This window comes from Ctenopharyngodon idella, chromosome 3 (assembly GCF_019924925.1).
Source record: "Ctenopharyngodon idella isolate HZGC_01 chromosome 3, HZGC01, whole genome shotgun sequence".
NCBI lineage: Eukaryota > Metazoa > Chordata > Actinopteri > Cypriniformes > Xenocyprididae > Ctenopharyngodon > Ctenopharyngodon idella.
Window position 1 is genome coordinate 31,007,233 of NC_067222.1, and position 21,859 is coordinate 31,029,091.

A 21,859-nucleotide genomic window follows, 5' to 3' on the forward strand; every position below is an offset into this window, starting at 1 on the left:
GTCGCATGTCCAGAGATCGGATATGTATCGGATTTAAAACCACATTTGGAAGTGGCTCAGATTGGATGCGAAAAAATCGGATCTCGTGTGGATTTTTGTGTTTACACTTGTGCAACTAATTCCGATCTGTGTCAGATGTGAGCAAAAGATCGGATTTTTTGTGCCAGTGTAAACGCAGCCAAAGAGCTTAGAACCCAAGAGGCGACACTTTGATACATTTTGGGTAACAGCCACTAGATGGCGCTCTGGTAGCGCGGCCGTCATTATGGGGTGAAAATACTGGACCATAGAATCCTTCACATCTTAGGCACCAAAAATCGGCGAATTTCACTGCCAAATCAGAAGCAATAGAACAGTTTTTAAATTAAGTCACCAGTAAATTGTATGGCTCCTACAGTAAATGTTGTATTGTCTTATATATGTTTTATTTTACAAGTTGTGGAATCCAACCATTCATCCATCCGAGATAACGTAGTTAGCCTACTTTATTGAGTATTTACATTTTATGCAACTTTACACATTTATTAATAGTAAATTAATAATTAATAAATTTAAGATCATCATGTTTGCAGCGAAAAATATATTTCAGACCTAGTGAAGTAATAGTAATAATAGTATCACTAGGTCTGAATTGAAATATTGTACGTTTTAATGGATCAAACATAATGATCTTATAATACATGATGCATTGCTGTGTGTTAACGCATAATTCACACTTTTGGCCACTTTTGCTTTAACGGACATTAGACAAAACTGCAAAATCAAGCTGTTATATTCATATATTTATTGTCCAACATTCCCATTTTTTTATAAGCCTTTTAAAGAATTTCAAGTCAAACTGACAGGGTTTTTAGAGAGCGAAGGTTTTGTGAAAAAAGTGGAAGACTTAAACACAAAGTGTGTAAAATAAACTGTAAATATGATTTGATGATCACTAGCGATAGTATTCTGTTTTCATCGTTCAGGTTGGATTTCAGCTTTAATGTACGTTTTTTTTTTTTTTTTTTAACAAAACAGCTGATATTGCCATAGAAACTAGTGGACTGCCGACTCGCTTTCACCCCAAAATGTCGGAAACGCAGGGCCGCTGCTGGGCGCCGGTGTTGCAATGGAACGTTCTATTGATTGTCGCTTCTTGTTAGTGTATATTCTTTGCCGGCATGCACTGCTTCAAGTCAGCCGCCGATCGGTCTGTACGGCGCTGCATCAAGTCGAACAAGCCTTGATTCTGGCAGGTCTGTCAGTGATGGCTGGTGGCTGGCAGAGTGTAACGCGTTCCCTATCACTCTCGCTGCATGGAAATACATTATTTTATTGTTATAAATATATTGTTATGACTCTATTCTTTTGTACAATTTATGTTTTACGTGAGTTTATTTCAATTAAAGCAGTCAAATAATTGTTACTGACACTGACGCTCAGCCCAGCCAGCCGCGGTCAAGCTGCGAGTATAACGCGTTCTCTATCACTTGAAATACATTATTTTATTATTATAAATATATTCTTATGACTCTATTCTTTTGATGAAATTGTCAAGCTTTAATTATAATTAGAATAATTTTATGATTATATAGGCTATGATTTATATACAGTCAAACCAAAATTTATTCAGACAGTGGCTGGTTTAACGTCCAGCGAAGCGTCAGAAAGCAACCAGTTGAGATCACGGTCATTTGACTGCTTTAATTGAGATAAACCCATATAAAAACGTCAATCATACAAAAGAACAGAGTTTTAAGATTATATTCATAATAATAAAATTATGTATTTCCATGCAGCGAGAGTGATAGGGAACGCGTTATACTCGCATCTCAGCAGTTGCTGGCTGGGCTGAGCGTCAGTTTCAACCAGTTGAGATCACGGTCATTTGACTGCTTTAATTGAGATTAACCCATCTAAAACGATATTCATACAAAAGAATAGAGTCATTATCATAATAATAAAATTGTGTATTTCCGTGTAGCAAGAGTGATAGGGAATGCGTTACAATCTGCCAGCCACCAGCCCACCACTGACAGACCTGCCAGAATCAGACTGGCAGCTGCCACCAGGTCATGTGACCTGTCAGTGGCTGCTCCCGCCAGCCAGTTGAAGATTGAACCCCCACTCTGTTTTTCTCACTCTTCCCGGTTATTGTCAATTTTACCACTTGGTGGCGCACGAGCTTTTACAAAAACAAGCAGGTTCCTGCTTCTCATCCAAATGCATGGATTTTTCGAATACTCTGCTTTTTTTTTTTTTTTTTTTTTTTTTAAGCAAACTTCTTTAGAAATTACAAAGGAATAAATTATTTCAGTAATGCTCTTTTTTTAAAGTAGTGTAACAAGTAGTGCCTTGTGTCATGTGTTTATTTTTTATTTTAAATGTCATTTTTAAAGTAACATTGATATCACAAAATCCCTCAATGGACAGTTATTTATTTTAGAGAACCATTTCTACTTTTTATTACTGTAACGTTTAAATAAATCAAGTCCAAAATCATATTTCTTTTGAAACTGGCCCCTTTGATGTTAATTTGGATGCAGTAGCATTCGTGCTCCTGTATTCCCTAGTGAAAAAAATATACCAAAATGTATTTAAAATAGATTTATTTCATACTAAGTATACTACAAATCCATTAACACATTTACTGACATATTGCTTGAGAATTACTGATATGAATTTTATAATTAAACTTTATTTGGAGTACTTCTTTATTGCACAATTCATATTTCTTGATATTAAGCCTAAATGTGTCTTAATATCAGTATTAATAAGGATCGTATGATCTCTGTATAATATCAGTCTTTAAATGCAAGATATTTAAAGTGTACTTAAAGTATACAATAGTCCCTAAGTATGCAATAGTTCCATTTTAGCACAATCAAATATACTGAAGTATATCTTTAGTTGGACCTCAGCAGCACTACTTCCAAATAACTAAAGTGCATTAAGTACAAAATTAGTTGTTCCAATTAGTTGTTTAGCAGACTTCAAGTAAAATTTAGTATACCAAAAATACAATTGAAGGGTATTTATATTAAGTACATAAATATGTAATTGTATTTGTACACTTCGCATAAAATAAATGTATTTCAAATACGTTTTAGTATAGCCTTTTTATTTTTCACTAGGGTTGCCATGTTCTTTTTTTTTATTATTTGCCATATTATGTTTTAAAATAACTTTGGGCCTATAATTATGAACTTATCTAGTAAAGTTTTTTTTTTTTTTAGTAGCCTACTTTTATATAAACATTTTTTTTTATTTTTTTTTATTTTTTATATACAATCGCTGGCACACATTTCTCTATACTTGGGTATAGCTTTTCTGCACTACAGCAGTCAATATGGGCTAAACCGTGGATCATATATCATCGCTTTGGCTCAAAATGTATTCAGTGATGACATCTTTCAAATTACATCAGTTCTTTTCTCACTTAGACACTTCAAACACCACCATAACTCGATCTCCAGCTGGAGTGCCCTGGTTGTCCACTGGAGGGCACTCCACCCCAGACTATTGCCACTCAGTATTGGACTTAATTTCCCATCATCCTCTGGTTTCATTATCACTGATTAGTATTTATGCAGTTTATTTCTGTGATGGCAAAGCTAAATTTTCAGCATCATTACTCCAGTCTTCAGTGTCACATGATTCTTCAGAAACCATACAGTTTTTTCAATTGCTAACAAGCGTTTACTAATACTTAAAGTACTTTTTCTAAACTCTTAACACAGCAACACACCTACATCACACAATTAGCCAAATAGTTAATTTTCTGCCCAAAACCATATTTTGTTAAATAAACACAAACTCATCATTTCAAAATGCTAAAAACCTTTTTCAACACATACTAACTCTATCAAAACACAGCAAACCTGATTCAAAATTGAGTCGTTCTGTCAAAACACTAGTTTTCTATCCAACATGAACATATAGTCAGTCACAGCGCAATGACTGTCAAAATACTAACAGTTGATGGCATTGTCATGTTTCAGTTCTACCTGCAGAAAATATGAAATCCATAGTTTTTAAAATTCAGTTTCCTTTTACTGCAGTAAAAGTAGAATGCATGTAAAGCCATTCTGTGTTTTTGGTTGAATGTGTGCATTCTTGGCACCAGAAGTGAGTCATTATTTTATAGAATGTGCAGTAGAAAAAGAGAAGAAGAAAGTAACAGAATTGCTCAGGGCAGCCACTGATCAAATGTGTCCCCCATGCAGAACTTCAGTGTCCCCCTTGGTTGAAATCTCTTTATGGGGTTGGGTGTGTGGTGTTGATGTTGACCCCATAGAGGGTGGGATGGTGTCCTCTTGGTAGCTAGTGCCCTATGCAGACCACATATTTTGTTACAGTTTTTTTCAACTGCTTACACACAAAATCGTTACTTGTCACACAATTTCTGAAACCTGACACTCAAACAGCAGAACCACACACCAAATCTGCAAAACCATACACTAATTCTCGGCCTTTGACTCATTTTTCAATTTCATAAAACACTTTTTGCAAAACACAACACACAAAAATGTAACACACAAAAATCTAACAGGAAGTATCTTGATTTCCTTTTTCAAACACAACCAATCAAAATGCCACACTAATTCATCAGTGCCTCACACGAACTCCTCACATGTGCAAACACTCATTGCTTTACTTAACACCAACCAATCATGGCTTTAGAATAGGCCTATAAATAGGCCAAAGGTCAAGTTATAGATTTTGAACAACTTTTCTGTTGTTTACTTGCTTCCATATTCATCATTTCTAAACCCTATTGAGGATTTTTTTCTCCACATGGTTGCTGGAAAGTGCATGATCGTCATCCCTATGTCAACATAACACTTCTCCAGGCAATGGAAGAGGCATGTGGAGACACTGACGCTGCCTCCATCCAAGGTTGGATATGCAAGACAGAACATAGCATGTGACGTGAATGAAGCATTGTGGCCGGACCAAGCCAGGAGGAGAGATGGAGCCTAGATACACCCAACCACCTCACCCACCAACAAACACACACACAACAAACACATGTTGGGTTTCCATGTTTTATGGGGACACTCCATAGGCGTAATGGTTTTTATACTGTACAAACTGTCTATTCTATCCCCTTACACTAACCTTACCACTAGACCTACCCATGACAGAAAACATTCTGCTATTTTAGATGTTCAGAAAACATAATTCTGTATGATTTATGTATAAGCTTGTTTCCTCATGGGGACTTTAAAAATGTCCCCACAAAGTCAAAATGCACTGGTATTATTTTACTTGTGGGGACATTTGGTCCCCTACCAGGACACACATACACACCATTCCTTTGGAATATTCACTTTTTTCAAAATTATGCTAGTTTTTTTGGTTGCTAGTTTTTTTTTTTTTTTCCAACTACACATAGTTAAGGTTTTTTTTTTTTTTCTTTCGTACTGTGCAATACTGTATTCACAACCACAAATGCTTACAGTAAAAAAAAAAAATAGTTTGGTTTTAATCTTGCTTTCCTGTTTACCATGAATTTTTCAACATCTCTCTGCCAATTACTTTCAATCTTGTATAGAAATGTACATAGCAGCTTATGAAAGAAGAGCTTCAGGTTTTGAATAACTGTGTGTATATGATATATCCAAAAATAGAATATTATGGCAAATGTGTTTGCAAAGTAAGACAAATGTTTGCTTTTGAGATGTGTTTGTGATATTTTGAATGCAGTGTTTCATTTTGCAAGAGATGTGAGCCATTTTGCATTTTGTGTGTGCAATTCTTGGATTTGTGTGTAAAGATTTGAAAAAAAGAAAGTTTTGAAAATGTGTGTAAGCAGATGAAAAAAAGTGTAATATGGAACAGTGGTAGTGGAATCGTAGTAAAACCGTTGTAGTATAAAGCTTTTACTGAAATTAAAACATGAAATTGCTGCCATTGATCAACAACAAATCCAATATACATGGTCTTTGGTTATTATGGAAGCTTTTTTCCACCACAGAATAAAAAAGCATAAAAGGTAATTGTGACTTTTTATCAAAAAATTTTTTTTATTTTGCAATTGTGAGTTTACATCCCACAATTCTGACTTTTTTTTCCTCAGAATTGTGAGATATACACCAGGAATTGAGAGAAAAAAAGTCATAATTGTGAAATAAAAAGTCACAATTACCTTTTTTATTTTCTATCCATGGCAGAAATAAGCTTTCATAGGTTCCACATGTGTAAGGGGGAAACCAGATGCACAGTCCAGCACACATTCTTCCTCCTCTCCCATACCTCTTCTTCTCCCTTGTCCTGATCCAACTTCTCCTCTCCTCCTTCATCTATTACTCTCCCTCAACCAGACATTATTTTTCTCTCTCTGCTCCTCTGTGTTGTTCTTCATACACACTGAACAAATCTGAATCAAAGAGTCATATTTTACTTTGTGTCCATGTAATGAAAATAAATTCAACACCTGACTATGCCTCCAGCTGAGACTGGAATCTGCTATTTCTAAATATTTCAGTGATCTGCTAATTAAAAATGCTTATCAATTGTTTTTTTTTGTTTTTTTTCTCCAGTACTTTTCCAGTACGGCTGTTGTTGCAAAAGTATAGGTTTTATCCTATATTTAAAGATTGGAACATTAGGTCTTCATTTCTGACTTGCTGTGTTTAAGCATTTACAAATAATATGAGAAAGATCCATGAATTTGGAATGGGGTAAGCTTATATGAAAAGAAAAATTAAGGATTTTAGAAACGTGTTAATTGACTGCATTTTGTGTGAAAACGACATGAATTGTGTTAATGGTATGGCCACAACAGACGGATGTTCTGCTAAATGTGTTTAGAGTTTTGAAAATGTGACTACAGATTCGACAAAAGTATGTTAGCAATTGAAAAAAAAACTGTAATAAGCCGATTTGCTGCTGTTGAAACGGTTGTGTACATTTTTTTCAGGATTATTTGATGAATAGAAAGCTTTTACAACATTATACATTTCTACTGTCACTTTTGATCAATTTAATGCATCCTTGATGAATAAAAGGATTAATTTCTTAAAAAAAAAAAAAAAAAAAACTCTTACTGACCCCAAACTTTTGAACGGTAGTGATGTTACAAAAGCTTTCCATTTCAGATAAACGCTGTTCTTTTGAACTTTATATTAATCAAATAATCCAGTAAGCAGCATATTGGCATATTAAAATGATTTATGAAGGATCACGTGACACTGAAGACTGGAGTAATGTTGTTATCTATCATACTACTATCAGAACACTAGCTGAGTAGGCTACACTGCAAAAAAAAAACCAAAAAAAAAAAAAAAAACTAATTTTACTGAAAATAACTGTGATTTTTTTAAGGTCATTTTATTTTATTTTAAATTATACTCAAAAATTCTGTAACTCTGTAAAAAACTATAAAAATACAAACAATGTATGTAAATTAACAACTCGGCTGTTATTTTATGACATTATTGAAAAATTACATCAATAATCAACATATGAATCTCAACAATGGTGACAATCAACAAAGCTTCTTTGTGACTTTAGCAGCTTGTTTTGTGACGTTGTGAGTTGATATGAATTTATTTTTTTTTGTCACCATTGTTGAGATTCATATGCTGATTCTTGATGTCTGTGTTAGTCTGCATGACCTTGACAAAATATTTTCTGCATAATGATTTAATAAAGTTGTACATAGTATCACAGTGCTTTAGTAATGTTGGCATGTTTGATAACAACTACTTTATAATGATTACACCATTATTTAAAATAACCAACATCATCTGATCTGAGTTTTTCTTTCTATTTTTATTTTTTTATTTTTGCTATAACAAAAGTGTATCAGAAACACACAGTTAAAGCAGCCAAAAAAATACAAATGTCAAAAAGTCAAGGGTCAAGAGCCCAACTAAAGCAAGCACTGACCACCAGAATGGTGACTTCAAACTTTATTATTTTATTCAATAAAACATCAACATCTAAACCTCTGTTAATTCTCAATAAGAAATTAGTATGAAATAAATAAAGTCTGCATTGTAATAAGTGAGGATGCTGAGATCTTGAGAGATCTGTTAGTGTTTCATGCTTGGGATTTAAAGGGTTTCTGTATCGTGTGTTTTGTGGGTCACCATTGTGCTGGAGAGTAGAGCCTGTGCTTCAGTCCAGGATGAGCCAGAAAACATTGGTGTTATGCTGCATGTTGCTTTATTGCAGAGGTAGTTACATATAGTTACATTCATTCATGTGTGCTTTTTCTGGTTAAATACAAGAGATTCACGTTTTACAGTGAGTGTGTTTTGTTAGCAGCAATTCAGGATATACCTGTAAAACAACAGTGTTTTTTATGTAAGAGTGTTTTGCACTTTATTTAAATTAGGATATTTTACATTTATTTTACAGACTTTGTTTGGCAGCCTTTGCTAAAAGTCGTTTGACTGTTTTTTTTTTTTTTTTTTTTTAAGATTGTTTTGCAGTGAAGGTGTTTTATTGTAATAATTCAGGGAATACCTGTAAAATAACAGTGTTTTTCTGTAGAAAAATTTTAATTACAATTTCTGTTAAAGTTTTTTACACTTTATTTAAATTAGAATATTTTACTTTAATTTTAAGGTTTTTGTTTGGCAGCCATAGCTGACAGTCATTGACCATTTTTTTTACGATTTATTTTTTTTTACAGTATAGTTGGATTTTTTTTTTTTTTTTTTTTTTTGTGTTACAGTTGGCAAAATGGCACCATCAACACTCCCACCCCCTGCAAAGCAATTTCAACCAAGGTGGCAATTGAAGTTCTGCTAGGGGACCCATTTGCCCAGTGGCAGCCCTGAGGAATTCTATCACTTTTTTTCTACTGTACATTCTATAAAGTAATGACTCCTTCACTTTTAGATAGAGAACTCACACATTCAACACTCAACCAAAAATGTAGAATGGTTGAAAGTAAAAGGAAAGTGAATTATAAAAAAAAAACATGGATTATATATTGCCTATTGCAAGCAGATAGAACTGAAACATGACAAGTAATGCAATTTTTTTTAATTCCATCAATTGTTAGTTAGTGTTAGAGCTATACTTTATTTAAATGTAAATACTATATTGTTAGTATTTTGACAGTCATTGTGCTGTTAACTATATATCCCAGTTGGACAGAAAACTAGTGCTAGTGTTTTGACAGAATTATTGTTAAAAAAACAAAACGACAGTAAGCAAACTAAGTGTAAAATAAACCATGGCATAGAATTAATAAAATAAATATTTAATTGTTGCAGTCTTCGGTTTTAAATTTAAACATTTTAACATTTCCAAGAATTGTTAGTCATAACATGAACACAGTTTCACTTCAGCAGGTGTGGGGTGAAAAAGAGGAAGAAAGAGAGACTTGGAATACACAGATGCTCTCGAATAGATCTAATTCTGGCATTCTGAAAGTCCTTTGAGAGAACTTAGTCAAAGTAAACACAAGCCCACCACATTTGCATATAAGCAAAGCAAAATTACTTAAAATAACTGTAAAGTTTTCTTGTAACATTTCAAATTCTTGGCAAATGTTTCAAGCGCATAATTTTGGATGGATCACAAAATGTAATTCTAGTAAATCTTAAGTATTAGTAGTAATGTAGACAACACATAAAGATGATGTTGTTACAATTAAATTAATTTTTTAATACATTTTATACATTTTACAGCATTGCAAATTGTTTTGAATTGTGTAGCTCATCAAGCTTAATTGTTATAAAGTGTTATTAAGTTTATTATTGTTTGGCAATATTAAAACGTTTCCTTGAGTGCTCAACAGTTTGCAGCTGCTCGTCTGCTTTGGTGATTCTCAGTCCTCAGAGACAAAATATTCAAATACAACAACCGAAAACTGAGAGAGAAACACATCTCCATTGCGGTAGTACCCTAAAATAAAGCTTTTCTAGGAATATGTCATTTGTGTGCAGTTTGAATCAGTCTTACTTTAAGAACAACTGAAAGAACAGAAATGTTTTAATTAAAAAAAAAAAAAAAAAAAAAAAAAATGTATTACAAATCTTTTGGAGATATGACACACTTTAATAAACACATCATGACTTAAGTCATAAAAAAGTTTTTTCTTTTTTTTTTCTTTCTTTTTTTCCCCCCTTAGTTTTAAATAATAGGCCTACTAAGATTACTGGAGTATATTTTTCAAGAAAATACTATTTCAGTCTTTCTACTTCAAAATTTCACACTTAATTCAGTTTGTGACTTGCCGTTTCTTTGTAATTAATTGTGAATTTTACTAGCAATCTCAGAATGGAAATTTCACCATTTTTTTCAGTGTATATTATAAGTAATACTTTCACATTTTATGTTCTGAAGGACCTATCACTGTAACATCTTCTGAAACTGCAAGATAATGTCAATTGTAAGATAAAATATTTGAAGGAATAAAATCTAGATAACCTGAAAGAGTAGACATAATAAGACTTTATTGATGAGTGTGAACATTGAGTATATATTTGTCAATATCTTCAAAAATGTGTGCATATAGAGGCAAATTATGTAGATTCAACATAACAAGAAACCTTGGAGTCTTCGGAAGTTCTTTTGAAAAAAACCATCACTGCTTCATCTAGAAAAAACAAAACAATAATATAAATAGACTTTAATTACATAATACAATCCAAAGTAAAGTTTATATGTAACTGTAATATCATCTAATTTAAATGTCATGTGCTCTATTTATTGATATTTGGGTTACATTGAAGAGGCTGAGTACAGCGCTGTAGGTCAGAGAAAAGAGGAAGAGGAAGATGAATGAAGTGGCAGTGGACCAGAGACTTCTGAACTCATCCTCCTCCAGAACATCATTATTACAGTTCAGAGCAAAACCCTTCTCTGGCTCAGGTGGATCCCCTGGAAAAGAAAACACATGCACATGGGGCATATGAACAGTAAGCACATTATGCAGTCCATATAGCTGCAAGCATAAATCACCCATCCTGAATTTAAAGTCCAATGAGTCTTATAGGCTTTTAGTTAGTGCATAATTAAGCACATGGTGGCCACATGCATACGTGTGCTCACATACATTCATTTGCACACACAGCTAAGTATGTACACAGAAGAGACAAACATGTAACATTGTTATCTGATACTCATTGTTTTTGCATTATACCATACACTTTATAAAAATATGCTCAAGCATACTCCCCCCCCCACATAAAGTACACATAAAATATCATGCATCCTTACAACAGAACATTTGAATGCCTTATTGATTGTAAATATCAATATTTACTGTCAATATTACATAAGTCGCTTTACTATATATGTGCAGAGTCAAAATATTCTCATTTATATAAATACTGTTAAAACAGGACCAGACAGTGAAGCATGCAAAGTTTATGATTATAATAATGAGAGCTGGACTAAATCATGCAAAGTTGCAAACACAGAGATTTATTAAATGTCAATCCAAAATGAGTTATTCTGGATTTGAAACATAGAACATGAAACTGTTATATCGAACGACATGAAACGACTAACAGCAGTACAGTAAGCACAGGACAAAACATAAATGTGCAATTTTAACAAAAGCATCACACTCACACAGGTCAGAATAATTTTTTTGCTCTTGAATACTATTGATTTTTCACATTATGGTATTACGGTGACTATGTTTTTGTTCATATTTGTTTTCATGCAATAACAAATTAAGCATAGTTTTGAGTGAAATTTGGCTTTGAAGTTTGACCCATGCAGTAAAGTGATGGAGGCAGAACAATGCACAAAAAACATAGATACATAATCTGACAAGTGAGCAACAGGGAGCATAAGCATTGGAAAATGCACAAATGAATAGATAAAAGTTAGCATGCATAATCTTTGTTACAAACTGGACATTCTGGACATTGTTTACTTTGGCTTGTTGAAACTTGTAATGGAGCGCTTAAATTCCCCTTCTTGGCATGTTTAACTGCGCAGGTGATGGTGGTTCCGGGGTCCTCATACTCTTGTTTTGACACTGTTAGGATGCTGACAACCGATGTGGAGCTCTTTTGATGAATAGGAAGACTGGTTATGGCCTCTTCGTAAGGCTTTTCTCTCACTTTCCACATGATATAGACATCGCCAAGTTTAGGGCTTGTGACCTCACACACCAGAGAGACATGATTTGTGTCGTTGTTACTATCAGGTCTGTAAATGGTAACATTGGGTGTCTTTTCATCTGAATTAGAGGAAGTGATAAAGATTCATTAAACAAACAGAAGAATCAAACAATAATGAATAACAATAGTGCATCAAGACAGTCTAAGCATTTTGACAGCGAAAGCATTTCAAAGGGTTTGCAGGCAATACAATTATTTCCAACCTTTCAACATCTATAAATGCACATTTGAGCCACAAAGTCAGTTATTTGAAAGATTTAAACTGACTTACCTCCTTTATTACAATGGATTTCCTGCTTGATGTGTCCGTCGTTGATGGTGCAGGTGACAGTTTCACCATCAAACCATTTATTTGTATCAACTATGAATTTGTGGATTTTAATATTCTGTGAATTGTCCTGAGAAACGTTGAAACTTCTAGGATCCACCCGGTCATTATTCACTGTGCATGACACTGAAGCTTCTGTCACTTTTTTTGCATCTCCAGAAACAACAGCTTGCAAGACAACTTTATTATTGAGAAATAGTTCTTTTTCAATTGGTGGCTTCAGTGTCAGTGTTAATTTATCTACTAAGGATAAATTATCTAAGGAAGCAAGAAAGAAAATATGACTTAATTTGTACATTTGGATCTGTGAATTGGGATCAGTTTAAAAGAATGTATCTTTGTGTGAATTTGAAATAAAAGTTCATTCATTCATTGCATAGGATCTATGTACAAAAGGCAGACTGTGCAACTGACTGCAAATCTGTTGCATAGATTTAGGGAGAGAGGTAAACATAAAATGAATAAAGAAATAGAAAAAAAGAAAGCTTTTCAAAACAGTCACAGTCCTCAAGAGCAAACATACCTGTATATTCGGCCTCTCTGACTTCTTTTCCCGTCTTGTGCTCGAACTCGCACTTGATTTTGGCGGCTGTCTTCCATTCTCCGGCACTGATTTGCAAAATGCTTGTGGCGCTATATAAGGTTACTGAGCCATTCTTCTCACTTGCGTCATAGGTGTTTATCGAATGTGTCAACTTTGTCAACTGCGTTTCATCCTTAAACCACTTAAACGAATATGTTTTAGGTGAAAACTGCTGGGCTAAACACAAGAAGGTTGCTGTTCCAGTTTCTAAATCCTTTTGTGTAGGTACTGTTAAGTAGACAGTTGCAGGCTGATCTGGCGGTGAGGCTGGCAACATACAGGAGAAAGCAGAGAGGAGAGGACATGAAAAGCACAAGAAAATAGTGCAAAATGCTTTATTAAGCAAAGCACATAGGATGCACCTGTAGTTGAGTTTAAATGTCAATGTTAAATGTTGAAGCCTATTTATATTTAAATCATTTTTTTTATTACATATTTATTTTTTTTATTTTATAAAACAGGAAGAAATCTCATATGCTGTTGTATTCCCTGGCATGAGGTAGGAAAAAAGTATTTCTGAAAACATAAGCCTGTGTTTTTCATGTAGTGAAACCATTCACTATCATCACATTTTGAAAAAGGACAACTGTTTGACAAGCACAAAAATATAACAGCAGGTTCATTGGCATTAAACAATTCAACCAAAGAGTGTGCTAAAATGTCCATTCAAACATAGCTTCCACGAAGAAACCTCAACATAATCTTGACCCAACAGCAAGAGAGACACATGAAGTAGCTACAATGTCCAATGTAAAACGTTAACATTTTAGAGATGTGACTTACCTGGTCGAGGTATAATAACTTCTTTTTTGTCTTTCGAATTTGAAGCTTCACATGTGTAAGAGGTTTGAGGATTCCAGTCGCTTTTTTTCACACGCAGATGGCTGATTTTGGTATAGTCTCCTTCACTCCCGAACGCTGGATACTGCACGAAATCAGTCACCTCTTTCTTAGCGGGATCCGTCCATTTGAAAGTAAGAAAGTCCGCGGGGGAGAAACCTCTTGACACGCAGCCGATGGTGAGGAACTCAGAATCAGAAGAACACTGAGACAGGCCGAAGATTGACTTCGGCGGAGATGGTTCAGCTGTAGAGACATTACATATTTCTCAGACAATATATAGGCTACAACCTATAACGTAATATATGCAACACTGCTTATTTATTAAACAGCTATATGTCAAATTAACTAATGAAATAAAATACATATACTTTTGATTGCGATTAAATTATTTTACGTGAGAAGAAATAGCCTACACCGAGGCGTATCTTTACTTTGCATCAGTCCTGTATAGGCTACTCTCTGTCTCTCTCTTTTTAAGACTGGTGATAACTTTTTTAAGTAAATTATTTTAACAGGTGTTGGTCTAATTTGAATCCAAAAAGTAAGACTGATTACCCGTTGGTTAACTGCTAGTTGATCAGACTCTTAAGACAGTCTTAAGAACTAGTAGGCTGCGTAATGAAACATAAAATCTCGCGAATTAGAGGATATATATATATATTTCCTTCCTTCAGATAGTGTAATATGTAAAGATTTATTAAACTCATTTTAATTTATCACTGGATAATGACTGCATAATGACTTCATTTTGATTTAATTGAAACAGTTCTCGCATTAGTGTAAATTAAAAAATAATTTGAATGAAAATTCCAACCAATTCCAAACTGAAATTGTAGGCTACAGCATTTTAAAACATTGAACTATGAAAGCATATAAAAAAACGGAAAAATTATAATTAAAAAAACAAATAAATAAACAATACAAACAAACACCCCTCCCACTGATAAAAGTTTTTCTTTTATTTTCATTGTAATTGCTATTGTTTATTGAATAGTTTCCGCCAAAGACCTTTTTTTAAATCTTAAATTGCCCTCTTCAGGCATTGACAACTTTCTAAATCAGTAAGCAACGCCATTTATTATTAGTATTATTTTAGTAATATCGGGATGCAATCAATAATTTAAAATATAACGCGTTATATTCGTGTCCGTATGGCGAAAGTTTAAACGCACCAGAGACGTTGCAGACTATTAGTCTTTTATTTATGCTCTGGCTGTTTTCAGCGTCTAATATTTGAGCAGATTAAAGCAACGCATGCGAGAAAATGAACAATGAAAGAAGTCGTTTAAGAATAACTACTGTTGTTGATTTTTGTTTGTTTTTAGCAGCTTTATGCCTACAACAAAATGATAAAATTATGTGGTCTTTTAAATTGTCTACTGAAATTACCATACATTTGACAACAGCTACATAGAAAACTCAATTAAAGATATATAATAAAAAACATTAAGAAATAATAAAACACGCGTGAAATTTTGTCTTATTTTACGATACAAATGTCCTTGCAATTAATGATAAAATCTTACTGTTTGTTACGGTGACTTTGGTGCCTCTTCCCCAGTAGTCGAAAGCCCAGTTACACAATATTCTTTTAATGTTACAGAGCAGTATAAAAATACAACGATCAGAGTCTGCTGAACGACCTGTAGCCGATTTCTTGATTTATTTGAATGCACAAATCGAATTATTTAGAATTGTAGTTGTTCATAATTAATGTGAATTAATTGCGTTTCTAACAAAACACTTAAGACCGATGTTCTGACTTTAATTGCTCTAATCGCAGAACAAGAAAATCGCCATTGAAATGTTGCTTTAATGTAAAAACAGTTTTTCGACAAATTAACTTCGCACACATTTATCGTACTTAAATCAGATTTTGATTTGGTAGGTTTGTATTTTTCTTACCTGACGAGACAGTGACCATGGTTCCTTTTCCCCAGTAGTCAAAAGCATAGTCACACTGACTCTTTACCCGGGGATATTGTACAAAAATAGCAACTATGTAACCTCTTAACAAGTCGCTTTCATTTATTATTCTAACCCACAGATTCGACCATTTATTCTTTTAATTCAAACTAATGTTTATTACTGCAAAACGGACCAGCGGTCTGTAATTTTACATTTAGCTATACTATTATCTTTAAAACGTGCCAACGTTATAGAGTAGATTAGATTAAATTTACCATCTTACCAGATGTCACTGTGACCGACGTGCCTTTCCCCCAGTAGTCAAAGGCAGCGTCACAGTGATACTATTAATTTCTTCAGTGCACAAAAACACAAGGATTTTTACACTAATACAACCTCAAACGAATAATTTATTAACGAATCTAACTTCTTACCTGATGTTACAGTCACCGCGGTTCCCTTTCCCCAGTAGTCAAAGCGATCGCACAGTGATACTTTTAATTTCTTCAGTGCACAAAAACACAAACGATGTTCCCCCCACTAATATAAGCGAATCTATAGCTGCAGCCTGATTTATTCATTTATTGCAACATTATCCATGATATTTTTCTATGACTAAAAAGTGTTGTTAATAGCCTAAGTTAATAAAAATTAATATGCGTTATTAGTTAATATGTTAATAAAACAATAACGAATGATTTAGTAACGAATCTAACTTCTTACCTGATGTTACAGTCACCGCGGTTCCCTTTCCCCAGTAGTCAAAGGCTTCGTCACAGCCGGAAAGTTTACGATAAGAGCCATACCATAACCACAATAATACATTTACACAGGCTATAGGCTATGCTTTGTCTAGATCGACGTTCCCAAAGCGAGACGGTTTGATGCGTTAGTTCGCACTTTCTGTAATCTGAAAGTTTTACGCGTTATTTTTTAAGGTTACCGACACATCTTTCCACTGTTAACCAAGGTAAAAATTGTAAATACGTCTGAAATTTTGTGACAAGACCACTTACCTGATCTTCAAAAATAAATAAAAATAAAATAACAGAAAATATCAGCAAGATCTTACCTGAGGAAACGGTGACTTTGGTTCCTTTCCCCCAGTAGTCGAAGTAGTAGACACAGTGACTGGTGCCTTTGAGTTACTGACCAAAAAGCCCATACGAAGCAGTGATGTTCATGTGATCAACAGAACTTCAACCTAACATTTGTTATTCTACTTTTCGGTCAGGAGTAACGGATGCAGTAAAAACTTCTCTTTCTATTGTTCTCAATTGTCCTAAGTCAGAAACATGATTTGCAGCGCTAATGTTGCATTTTATCCAAAACATGAGGACCCTGCAATTAGAAACGAAACCATTTTATAGGCTACATGTACATACTGTAAATTGTATCACTCAAAAAAGTTATTTCTGCTGCTTGTTTAATTTATTTAATGAAGAGGAGTTCATTTTATCACAACTTTAATTGCGTTCATTTCACTTAGGCTAAATGTGTAAAAGGAAAGTTTACCTAATCCATGTTTGCTGGAACTACATGTAACATGCCAGTGTGTGCTATTGCTATAATAGTTAACCTGAAAAAGATTTGTTGTTGAATCTGACATATCTGAGTCCTGTTGCATGAAGCTAGTTGAACAAACTCTGAGTTTCATAGTAGGTTTAGAATTGACAAGTCCATATAAATCCAGGTTCAGCAGCCTCACACTGCTCGGTATAAACATTTTCTGTCAAGGTTTGATCAGGTGTGACTGTGAGTAAATAAGAATGGGGTATAGGGCGGGGCATATGTATTTGTTTTTCCCTATAAATAGCCCAAGGTCAGGTATGCATAACTTCCTGACTCCTCACCCTTTTTGTCCAGTGTTGTGACCCTGAAGCACCATATCGAGTACATTGAAAAAAAAAAAAAAAAAACAATAAGTAAAATTTACGTTTTTCAAGTTTTTATATTTTTTTTTAAGTAAATTTCACATATGGAATTAAGTACACTCTGCTTTACTAAGTTAAAATTAGTAAAATTAACAAAGAAAATAAGTATTTAATTGTGCTAAAATGGAACTATTGCAAGTAGGTACACTTTAAATATCTTGCATTTAAACATATTATATATTGATCATACTATCCTTACTAATAGTGATATTAAAACACATTTTAGGCTTAATATCAAGAAATCTGCATTGTATAATAAAGAAGTACTACTCTAAATAAAGTGTTAATCGATTTGCATACTTAGTATGAAATAAATGTATTTTAAATGCATTATGATAAGCCCTGCGGTTTTGCTTATTGTATATTTTTGTTATTTTTAATTTAATTTATAAAATAATTTAATTTTGATTGCTTTTTCTGTGTTTCAGGAGCTAGCCTGTGGGAGCGCCTGCCCTCCGGGGTCATCTGGGTCTTTCTCTTTCTTCACTGCATGGTGGCTTGAGGTTTTTATGATTGTGGGACTGTGGTCCAGTGACTCTTTTTTTCCTTCCCACAGGCTTGGTTTATCCTGTATTATTTTTAAGGGGTGGATTGACACTTTAGAGTGTTTGGTATATGGCCTAGATTTTCTAAATTGAGATTTTAAAAAATTAAATTAAAATTGGATTGTTTAATTACAGGAGCAGGTTATGTTCCATGGGTTAGTTTGCTTAAGAGGTATTCAGATGCGTGTTATATAATTAATATTGTTATATTAATAACTAAATTTGTTATATAGTTACAGTTATATACAATGTTATACATATATATAATTTTTTTTATAACAAGACATTTTATATAATTTCTATAATAAAATACATATGTGATATCTTATTAAATAATTAGCATCAAATAAACAATATAATTCTTATTCTCAGTGAATAAAGATTACTTATTAAATTAAAAGATTGAAAAAATTATTGTACAACCACCAAATATGTGGTGATGTGCACTAAGTAGGTTATGTAAATCGGTATTAAACAAACAGAAGAAGAAGCAAGTAGAATGGCAACACAAAAGCTGTACAGAGTTCTTTCTCTCTCACTACCCTCGACCCTCAGGCCACCGCTAAAACCTAAACAGTTGGTGGGGCAGCCTTGAGACGGGTGACCCGGAGTTGTAGGGGACTACTCTTTCTCAGAGCTGGTGAATGCACCTTCCCCTGGAGGAGGGCCGGGTGGAGAATCTTACTTTGGCTGTTCTGCCACTGCCCCATTGCCAGCGGTACCCAAATTCTCAGAAAGAATGGTTACCACATACTCCGGTCATACAGGGTGTGCATGGGCAGTAAGCGATGCACTGCTTCCTCTTTCCCAGCCCATATTCTTTCACCACAGGCAGGAAGTGTGCGTTCAAGGATGTGCTGCTTCCTCACACCTCCCTAGCCAATCCCTCACGGGACCCACGGAGCCAGATAAGTGCACCACACTCACTGCTTCTACTTGGGCATGCTGTGCTTTCCAAGTTAGGCCCCAGCACGCCACAGGGCAAACAAGCACTCCCTGTCCTGCGAGCAGAGATTGCGGTCCTTTTGGCGAAGGATGCAATAGAGCCTGTCCCTCCAGCTGAGATGAGATCAGGATTTTACAGCCCATGCTTCATCGTACCTGAGATAGCAGTGGGTTACGGCCAATCTTGGATCTGTGTGTCTTGAATCGCTTTCTCAGGGATGGGGCAACATATGGCACCCGTGTCCAGACCCCTGGAACCTCCACGTGTGGTCTCTGGACGGGATGCGGAGGACTTAAGTGGATTACCGCCAGCAGTAGTTGACACTATCACTTCAGCTAGAGCTCCCTCTATGAGGCACACTTATGTTTTGAAGTGGAGTCTGTTCGCTGAGTGGGGTTCTTCCCGACGGGGAGACCTCCAGAAATGCCTGGTCAGCTCTGTGCTTTCCTTCCTTCAAGATGGCTTGGAGCAGAGGCTGTCCCCCTTCACTTTGAAGGTGTATGTTGCCACCATCGCAGCACATCACGATGCTGTTGATGGCAGGTCACTGGGAAAGGTCCTGAGAGGTGCCAGGAGGTTAAATCCTCCCAGGCTACACCTCATCCCCTCCTGGGACCTCTCTGTCATCCTTTCGGTTCTTCAGAGAACTCCCTTTAAGAACTGTCTTTAAGACAGCACTCCCATGTGCTGTTGACAAGTAGATAGCCAGGGGTTCCCGCTTGGAGTGCCATTCCCCTCAAGGCGGGGATGTGAATGCTTATTCTGCTCCTCCATTCAGTTCCCTAGATGGCAAACCCTGTTGGAGTTCCTCCAGCATCCTGCGGCCCAGTACTCATATGCATGCCCGGCCGGTCAGCCCTTGTACAGGGCTAGAAGCCCATGTGAATGTGAGTCCCTGCTTGGTAATCCCATATGTGTTTGTCCACGATACAGCTCTGCTCTGCCCTGTCTCTGTGCCAGTAGCGGTTCGACCGTCCCCACAGTAAACCCTGTCCCTTCCATCCCCTATGGTATGGAGTACTTCTCTTGGGCTTACTTTGGCCGCAGGGTAGGTTACGACATTTGTGAGAACAGTTCCCAAATGGGCACGCCGTGGCTTGCCAGCATTTGCATCTCTAACACTCGTAACACGGTTCAGTCGCTACGGCGCTTTCCATAAGGACCCCATTACATCAGTATCGACGTAACGTTGAACTGACTGACTGAATGGGAACGTCTAGGTTACTATTGTAACCCCCGTTCCCTGAAGGAGTGAACATAGACATTACATCCCCCTGTCATAGCCCTGAACCACCACTGAATGGCCAGGATCCATGTCTCGGCTCCTCAGAAAATCACAAATGAAGTGAGTAATGCCGGTCATATTTATACCCGTATGTACGGGTAGGTGTGACTCGGCATGCAAATCTCACTGGCTAATGTTCATTGGCTCCTTTTGTTACCACTTGGAGGTGATTGGGCTCCCAGGCAAGACCCCATTATGTCAGTATCGACAAAACATCTCCTTTCCCTCCTTCAGGAAACGGGGGTAGGGTGACCACCAGTCCAGAAAATTAGGAGCTTTGTCCCACGTCCCACAAAACGCAAGTAGTGTCCCGCATTTCAGTTATGTCTGTATTTTCATCACTGAAATTACAATACCACAGTAAGAAATAAAACTGTGACTGGCATTTAAAAATGTGCAGCTATCATGTTCTTATGTAATCATCCATCCTGACGGCAAATATTTCCAACGAACATGCGCCAATCCCGTGGGTGCTCGAGCGCCACCCATGGAAATGGTCGAGCACCTACGGAAAAACACGAGATATTGTCCATTCATTTTAACCAATAAAAAAATTGATTGCAACTTTCAGACACAACTTTCTTCTCATATTAATAGTTCATTTAAGGCAGTTTCTATGGCATTATTCTCTCTTGCTCAGATATTACATGTGCGTGCTCAGACTTTGCCCTCCTGCGTGTACACTCGTGAATCTAGAATTGTCTTCTCTCCAGGATTGATGTGATGTGTTTTATTTGGAAATGTGATGTTCCCAGAAAGTTCTCAGAATGTCCCTGCTGCCCTTGTCAAAAAATTGAATTGAAAATTAGAGCTAAGCTGACTTAAGGTGGGTGCACACTGTACGATTTTGGCCACAATTTGCTCGTCTAAGGCTAATTTTGAGAATCCTAAAAGATTCCTATAATCCTAGGCTAAAATCTGTAGTCTTTGATCGCTAGTTTGACATGTTCACAGACAGCCGATTAATGACCGTTGCGATCAAATTTTACCTCCAACGAAATTCTGGCAGTGTCAGAAGATTTGGCGCACAGTCCTGCAGTGTGACTTCTCCTACGACAAATGTCAGATTGTCCTCATTTTTCAAGACAAGCCGTGATCAAAATTAACGATAGAAATGTCTTTGTTAAGCCACACTGTGATTTATAATAGTCCTTTACGATTGTTGCTTGTCAGACTGTACGAACATAATCCTCATGTCACACTGTGGGATCTCAGCTGTCGTTTATGTCAGACTGTACGACAGTCAAGACGCGTTAAAAATGGACGCGTGCATGAAAACTTGTCCGGAGTTTTACATCATCAACCCACTGCATTACATGCGGGACTGAAATGGTGACTAACAAAGACATTTCTATCGTTAAATTTGATCACGGCTTGTCTTGAAAAATTAAGACAATCTGACAT

At 35.6% G+C, this 21,859-nt stretch overlaps 1 gene segment (V, D, J or C); it reads right to left on the reverse strand.

Moving 5' to 3' along the window:
* Positions 1-10,383: 10,383 nt before the first annotated feature.
* Positions 10,384-16,541, reverse strand: LOC127507452 (Ig mu chain C region membrane-bound form-like; the record flags this gene model as incomplete). The annotated part of the segment is given in 7 exon segments: positions 10,384-10,543; positions 10,673-10,827; positions 11,834-12,142; positions 12,355-12,669; positions 12,935-13,261; positions 13,778-14,080; positions 16,469-16,541. Coding segments are annotated over 7 exon segments (1,494 nt in total), but the record flags the coding sequence as incomplete, so codon positions are not given.
* Positions 16,542-21,859: the final 5,318 nt, after the last annotated feature.